The 8,375-nt window shown below is 42.9% G+C and overlaps 1 protein-coding gene and 1 pseudogene across 1 annotated transcript; both read right to left on the reverse strand.

Moving 5' to 3' along the window:
• Window positions 1-2,403: 2,403 nt before the first annotated feature.
• On the reverse strand, window positions 2,404-3,128 carry LOC131901242 (SIN3-HDAC complex-associated factor-like; annotated as a pseudogene).
• A 4,327-nt stretch (window positions 3,129-7,455) lies between these two features.
• Window positions 7,456-8,375, reverse strand: LOC131901239 (nitric oxide synthase-interacting protein-like). Its single transcript, XM_059252464.1, has one exon. The coding sequence runs from the start codon at window positions 8,359-8,361 to the stop codon at window positions 7,456-7,458; it is 906 nt and encodes a 301-aa protein (XP_059108447.1). The 5' UTR covers window positions 8,362-8,375.

Below are 8,375 nucleotides of genomic sequence, written 5' to 3' on the forward strand. Positions count from 1 at the left end.
ACTGTTGCATTGGGGAGATGTAGAGTAATGACCTGCTCTGGCACTGTCATCTGCTTCCATTAGAAATATTGTGAACAAAGCCTGAAGGATTCATTCCAGTCTCTGAAATGGTGATTCCCGTTGGTTTATGACACAAAACATTTGATAAAATTCCATAAGGCTGTCTCAGATAGGTTACTCAGAATACCAATTCCATCTGCTAAATTTAAGAAGTATGAGTTTGGGGCTTGGGGAGATGGTTCAGTAGTTAAGAGCACTTGGGTTTGGTTCCCAGCACACATAAGGGGGCTCATATCCATCTGAAATTCTAATTCCAGAGGACCCAATGACTTCTGACCTCTGTACCAAGCATGCCTCTGGTACTCAGATATACATGCAAGCAGAACATTCACACACAAGTATACATAAAAGTAAAATAGGTGAGTATTACCAACTAACTTAATGCTACGTGGCAGATGAAAAGCTTCATCTACATTTTTTTTCAAGACAGGGTATCTCAGAGTAGCTTTGAGCCTTTCTTGGAACTCACTTGGTAGCCCAGGCTGGCCTCGAACTCACAGAGATCTGCCTGGCTCTGCCTCCCGAGTGCTGGGATTAAAGGCACGTGCCACCACCACCCGGCTACTTCATCTGCTTTTACTTTTAAATATTATCTCTAGATTTTTCTCAGGCTACATCAGAATTCAGTATCCTACTTTGGCATCAAATATCAAGTTTGTTTACTTTATTTTTTTCTAATAAAACTAAATTTATTCAATATCCTACAGTAATGGTTTTGATAATAACTATCCAAGAGTATAAAAAGTATAAGACATATTTGTAGAGTTAGTATATTAATACAAAGTGCATGCCTAAATACAGTAAGTTTACAGGCAGAGAGTTGAGTGGGAGAAGACTGCAGTTGAGGTCTAATAATAAATATATAAATGCAGAAATAGAGATGCTCAATCATTGGGCACTCTGTGCATATGGTGGCTTGTACTAGGTAGGTTTTTCTCAAAAGAAAGAAGCACACAAGGTAAAACTATAAAACTACAGGTTGTCATAAACTGTGGCTCTCCTTGTTGTGAAACACTAACAGACTTTAAAAATCCAGTTTTCAAAAATAATCATGAGTGACAGAATACTAAGGCAGCATGTACCCTTCCCTCTAAGAGATGTCTGACATGGCAGTATTGTATTTTCCTGAATTTTGAGAAGAAGCCATTGGACAGCTTCAGGAGCGTTCTACGGAGAAACCCTCTCTGAGATCTTAATGTGAGGCATTTCATTCAGCTACCTGGATGTTCAGAAGCCCAACTCCAAGAAACCAACTCAACTAACCAACTTAATCTCAATATACAAGTCTTCTCTTTAGCCTACTTTAAATAGTGGGAGAAAAGCAACAAAAGCCCAAATCCTAATAAGGTCAAGACAAGGCAAAGGGCTACTCTATAGATAAAATCTCCACAAAGGTCAACTGAGGAAATCCAGAGCTAGAACTGAATCATACGGATATCAGTGAGTCCCATACAGTCATGTAGCAGCAATGTCAATTATTTATACACTGCAAGTTCTCTAAAAAATGTGCCTCAAGCAGCATCAGCTATGCCCAATGCATCCCCAGGACTTACACATTCTAATAAGTGGTTTCTAACCGCGTGTTCTCTACTGTATGGTGATATTTTGATACTATTCATATAGGACCTTGCCCATCCTACAGGCTTACCTTCCCATGAGGGAGCTCTGGTTCTGTTTTAGAAGATTCACATAAAGTCTTCTTATCAAATATTAAGATGAAGGGAAGTGACACGATGCTACCTGTGTGTTCAGAAATTGCTTCCTCCTCCAAGCTATTTGGAGAAATCTCAGTCTCCCCTGCTTAATAGTCAGTACTAATGGTCTGAATCATCAGAAGTTTGGTAATGCTGAAGCACTCCAGAATTTTTAACTGTCTCTAGAGGCAGGTCATGCTTCTGAATTATGACAAATTATCATGAGGAAAAATAAGTGTAGCCAGACATTTTAAAATGCCTCAACTACAACCTTTCCACAGAAAGACTAAACTACATGTGGTTTATCATAGAACAATCGCACCTCTGTGCCCTGAAATCCCCTAATTATATTCATTTGGGGGTATTAAACAAGCAAAAAAAACTTAAAGAGTACTTTACAACAGCATTCCACTTTCCAATGAAATACTCAGCATCTTAAGTATCATGTACACTTTTTTTCTTGCAGTAAGCTAGATACTGGCTTCTGAGTTTGTTGGATGGGGAATGGGTAACACATTAAAACTGTTATATAAAATGTCTTTTGGCAGAATAGTAGGTATCCAAGTTAAAAATAGGAGGTCAGTTTGTTGCTTTGTGGTCTTTTCAAAGTTGAAACCAATCTTTGTTCCCTTCTACTGAACCTCAATAACTACTCCTGAGTGGAGATGGGCAGAGGTGCCTGCCCCTCTTCCTCAGGCTTCTCAGCAGCTGCTTTCTTTCTGCTGCAGCAAGGCTTAAAGAGATGGGTGTCAATGAGAACTTCACCAAAACTGCCCTTAAAGATGATCCCACAATGTATTTTCTGTCTTTTCCAGTAGGTAATATCTAAAAAGGAAAAACTGGAGTCCTCTTAGAGCTGGAAGCCATCTCTGTATCTGAGCCTTGATCTGACTGGTTACTGAAGCAGAGACTGGGCTGGAGAGGCACTTGAGGTGCTGTGAGCATCAGGATTGTGGTGTTTAAATTCCTTCCACAGTTTACTCATGTGATTGCTTTTCATCCTGTTTCCAGTTAGAGTTCTCACTTTTTTTTGTTTTAAATGTTGTCTTTAGACTGGGTCCTGCCCTTGCATCTACCACATGATTCCAGTTTTGTTGGTTTTTTGTTGTTATTTTGTTTTTGTTTTTTGTTTTGCTTTGTTTTTCTGGATCAGCTGGCAACTTCTTCCATCTTTCCACAAACAACACACAGACACTGCAGATGTCATGTGCAACCCAAATAGCTCTGAAAATCCTTTTTGTAATGTTTACTGTCCATGAACCAAGAGCTGGAAGACTTAGCTCTGCAGATACAGCAGTCCTCTGTTCTTCAGTGCACCTTTGGCTTGTGAAAACCAAACATATTTCCTTCTGGGAAATAGCTTCCACGTGCAGCAGCATCCACACAGGGCAGGCTGCACCGAGAAAACCCCTGCAAGCACTCACTGTGTCCACAGTGAATCCAGCAAGTTTGCTGATTTTATCTGCTGCCTAAGTTAAAAAAAATTCTAAAACCTACCCAAATGTTATAGCCTAGAGCAGTAATGAAACAAAAATGCTAAAGCCAATTAATGATAAAAAAAATGTGAATGTGTATATACTTGTCAAAATTCTTAAAGTGGTAGTGTGGAGCTATTTTAATGGTTGTAGCAAAAGAAATGGAGTCAAACCACAGGGGAAAAAAATGAGTTTGATGGGATATACTTCATAGTTCTCATTCATTGTTTGCTCCTCATTACAAAAACAACCCTCCCCCATATTTATAACACTTTTATTATCTCCTTCTATTTTGTAATCAGAAGGTCCTATGGTATATACCTATGGTTACTTTACCATGATATGGACCATGCGGAAAATAGAAACAATGAAGATGATTGAGGAACAAAGATATGAAAATGTTTTCATCAGCTCCTATTTAGACATAAAAAACAATCCATATCATGAGGTGTGGTGGTGCATGTCTTTAGTCCTAGCATTAGGGAGGCAGAGGCAGGAGGCAGTGTTTGATGCACACCCCAATTGTTAGTTTCTGCCACGCCGCAGCAGCCTGCATCTGCTGCTGCCACCACAGCAGTTACGTCATCACTTTTCATCGGGTTCTTTCCACCCTCAGCTCTGCCACACGTGCAGCCTTAAAAATGCCCGCCAGGCACAGCTCACTCCCTTTCCATCTCTGCCTTTTTCACATCTCTTTGCTTCTCCTCTCTTGCCTCTTCTTTTCTCTCTTGCATCTCTTCTTCCTCTTGTCATTCTGTCTCTCTCAAGTCCCCACTCCCACACAGCCCTTCACACTTCCACTCACCATTCCCCAATGAACCTCTTTGCAATAACTGTTGCTGGTGCTGTGTGTTGCTTAGTGGCATACCTTGGCAGGACATGCTGAAAGGTACTCAGTATCACCTCGCTTTCTTTTTTATTTATCATTTCACCAATTACTTAATTTAATTTAGTTTATGTGCTTTGGGGTGTGGGATAGGGAGAGGTGTGCATGTGGAGTTAAGAGGACAGCTCTTTGGAAGTCTTTTTGAGAGGATGCCAGGGTTGCAGCCATCTTAGAGAAGGGTCAGACAGGGGACAACAGGCCCTTGGATAAATTGTTCTTAAAAAACCCACCAGATGATCTGCTGCCCCTTCACCCCTAGACAATTAGGAGCTGCACACCAGGCATTTCCTGCCATAACCTAAAGGATATGCTATAACATGACTGGCATAATAAACAAAGCACCAGATATGTCCTCTGAGATATTTTCTGCTGTTACAGATTGTATACCATAGCTGTCATAGGGAATGAGTTTCCTGCAGATAAAAAGTGGGATGTCTAACTGTCAGAGGAAATGGATCTGCTGGTCAAATGGATACAATAACGTAGATTGCTAGAGGATAGGGCAATTTTCTTTGAGTTGCAACTCTCCAATCAGTTCAAACCAAGCATCTCTAACCTGACGTAAGCACCAGTCTTGAGCTTGTAATGATATAGAGTTGGAATTCCCCTAGATCTCCTACCCTAACCATTAGAAAAACCCTGCTTGAGTGCTACTCAGGGTCTCTCCTGCTCTGCTGCATCAGATGGATGGAGAGACCCAAGTTAACTGGCAGCAATAAAAAGACTCTTTGCTGGATTTTGGTCTCATGGGGGTCTTTGGGGTATTCAGGGTACAACATGTTCCATCCCGCTACCTTGTGAGATTTCAGGGTTGAACATAAATTCTCTGGTCTGCTTGGAAATGCCTCTCCCCAATGAGCATTGCTAGTCCTTGTAGCAGGAATCTTAGAGAGTCTTATTAATAAAATCAAACCCGAGGCCAGTTATTGGGGTGAATGCTGGTAGATCAGAGAGACAGAACAAGCCACAGCATTCTCACCTCGCCGGATCCTCAGCTGGTCTCTTCTCCACAGAATGGAGGCCTCTGTGTCCTCATCCCAATGGCTCTCAGCTGAACTGCTGCTAGAAGCCTGAATGCTTAACCAGCCAAATGCTCAACCAGGCAAATGCTTAACCAGGCAAATGCTTCTAGTTTCTGGTCCTCCCAGCTTATAAACCTTTCTGCTTTCTACCACCACTCCCTGGGATTAAAGGCTGCTTTCTGGGATTAAAGGCGTGAGTCACCATGCCTGGCTGTTTCCAATGTGGCCTTGAACTCACAGAGATCCAGAGGGATTTCTGTCTCTGGAATGCTAGGATTAAAGGTGTGTGCTAACATTTTCTAGCCTCTGTATCTAGTGGCTGTCTGTCCTCTGACCCCAGATAAGTTTATTAAGGTACACAATATTTTGGGGAACACAATACCACCACAAGTCCTCAAACAGTTTCTTGAAGAAGAGCTTTTATTTTTTTTTTCTTTTGCAATTTTATTTCACTTCCAGCACAGCGTGATTGATGGCACAGAACTCAGAGCCTGGAGGCAAGGCGGGGTGTCCAGAGCCAGTTTTTCTGCCTTATTGTTGAATTTCAGACTTGATAGAGGAGCTGACAGTTTGGTTCAGCTGGTAAATTAGGCACTAGTCACCAAGCCTGATGACCTGAATTCAGTCCCTGGGACCCACATTTTTTGGGGGCAGAGTACCAATCCCTTACATTGATTTCTGACCTCTATACATGTACTGCGGCATGCATGTCACACAAGTGCACAGAAATAATAATAGCAATAATAAATCTAATTTAAAATTGATGGAGAATATTGTTATGTCTATCTCACAGAATTTTAAGCTTTACTGGAGCTGTATGCCAATAAAAATTATGTTGATTTCTATATTTTATAAACTCAAAATCTGTGTTAACTTTGTGTTAAGATTAAAAAGTAACAAATATGCTTCTAAATTTATTTAACTCAGTTGTGCTCTGTTATTAGCTACCTATGTCTAAACATGAAAAAGAGCACCAGACTCTAGTTACAGAGATTATAATGCAGGACTAACACTTGCCTATAAAACAAACATGTTTTTGTCAGATGACTTGCAGGGTGCATTCAGAAACTGAGGCCAAACAAAAATCCAGCATCTTTCCAAAGAATCCATTAAGGCCCAGGAGCTAACTAGAGCAAGTATACAAAAATGCTTTGAACTCAAGGTGAGGTCAAGGTCACTGGGTCTTATGAAGGCAGCACAGCGTGATTGATGGCACAGAACTCAGAGCCTGGAGGCAAGGCAGGGTCTCCAGAGCCAGGGCTTTGCTAGCCTTGTTCTCAGGCATTCACTCAACCTCCCAGCTTTCATTTCAGATGGTGAGATGAGAACTGTTACAGTTGACCACCTTCCTTCTTTGTGATTGTGAAGAGCATTAAGAGTTCTAACAGCAAATAACCGCCATTGTTAATTGTTAATTACATGCTGATTGCAGGCTGAATGTCCCTTATATAAAATGCTTGGGATCAACAGTTTAAGATTTCATAGCATTTTTGTATTTCAGATGTTTTTAGATGTGAGATGCCCAATCAACCAGTGCAAGGTAAGCATGGGGTGCACGGGGGGGGGGGTGATGGTAAATTCAGTTATATATAGAGAGAGTGAATTGAATTATGTCAGTACTCACTTTTGACGAGATTTATTTAACAGGTTTCAAACACACTTCAGGTTATGGAATATTCTGTGCCAAGCACTGTAGCACACATAAAGAAATACTCAAGTTTGAAATCAGCCTGGGTAGCTAGACTTAAAACAAAAAGAGGATGAGATAGACAGACAGACAGACAGACAGATAGATAGATAGATAGATAGATAGATAGATAGATAGATAGATAGATAAAATGAAAGATTAAAACCTTCTCATCTTGGCCACTTCTACTCCTGATAATTATTTACCAATGGGGTCCTTGCTGTTCTCTGGAGCTTATGTTTCCAGATAATTCCAGTATTTGCCCTTTGGCAATGAAAATCTTGGAGAGTCCTAAGATCCATCCAATAGATTCTTATGAAATCCTTAGGTTTTATAAGATGCCCTTCCTGAGGAGAAGAACAACTCAAATGTCCAGAAGAAGCCAGGATCTTCTTATGACTACATCCATTCCTGGTTCTTAATGACATTACTGTGTTGATGAACTTTAACTTATGTGTAACAACAGCTCTAGTTTTCCTGGAACTCGCCCTGTAGCCCAGGCTGGCCTTGAACTCACAGAGATCTGCCTGTCCGCCCAAATGTTGAGATTAGAGGCATGCTCTCCAACCACCTGGCATTAAATTGTATTTCTTTTTTTTTCCATTCACAGGCAGGTTTATTAGGCCACAGCTCAGGCTTGCATCACTGGCCGAGACAGCTCTGCCTGTAGCTTCACTCCTGAGCCTGCGAAGCGGGTACCGCCGCGCTGCAGCACGATGATATCACGTTCTGTCAGCGGATCCCCGTTCACCGGGTCCACCATGTCCTTCTGGATCAGTTTCTCTACACACTCCAGGGTGACCACAGCCCCAGAGGGCCACAGCACTGCACATGGTGTGGCATTGCTCAGGCTGTCTCGGGTCACAGCACACACGTAGCGCTCACTGTGTGTGATGAGTCCCACGCGGTCTCCAGAGTCGTCCAGCTGCGTGAAGTGCACTGGCATCAGGTCCGACATGCGTAGAGGCTTCCCAGACATCGGGCAGGTCACAGTGCGAGATGGTTTTTCCAGCTTGGTGGCCTTTGCCTCAGGCGTCAGTGAGGGAATCCAGAAGCTGGGCAGCGCTTTGTTCTTGTCCTTGCCTGGGGGACCCACCCTGGGCCCTGGCTGCTCACCATCTGTGTTGGGTAAGGTGGCAGCTTTGGGCATGAAGGGGTTGAGGGGCCGGCTCACGATGGCTGCCTCCTTCTCCAGGAAGCCTCGAACTTGGTCCTGGGCTGCAGCTTGCTGAAGCTGTTTCTGCTCTTCCCTCCGGGCTGCTCGCTGCTTCTCATCGGCCTTCATCTGCCGGGCAATCTCTTTCTTCTGGTGTAGGATGTACTCCAGGATCACCTCCCGTTCATACAGGTAGCCATCTGGGGTGACCACAGGATCATGGCAGGGCTGTAGTGAGAGACAGCAGCAGTCAAAGTCCTTCACGGCGTCCCGGCTCAGTCGGATGTTCTGGGTCCCATAGCCTGAGGCCGCTGCGTCCCTCTTCTTCTCATGGTAGGTGTAGACAGCCCCTGCAGTACAGTTCTTACCATGCCGTGTCATCCTCACAAACGGTT

Source organism: Peromyscus eremicus, unplaced genomic scaffold, assembly GCF_949786415.1.
Source record: "Peromyscus eremicus unplaced genomic scaffold, PerEre_H2_v1 PerEre#2#unplaced_60, whole genome shotgun sequence".
Taxonomy (NCBI): domain Eukaryota; kingdom Metazoa; phylum Chordata; class Mammalia; order Rodentia; family Cricetidae; genus Peromyscus; species Peromyscus eremicus.

What these genes read in the sequence shown, in the direction of transcription:
- LOC131901239 (XM_059252464.1), bottom strand. Translation starts at nt 8,361, where the DNA reads ATGACACGGCATGGTAAGAACTGTACTGCAGGGGCTGTCTACACCTAC.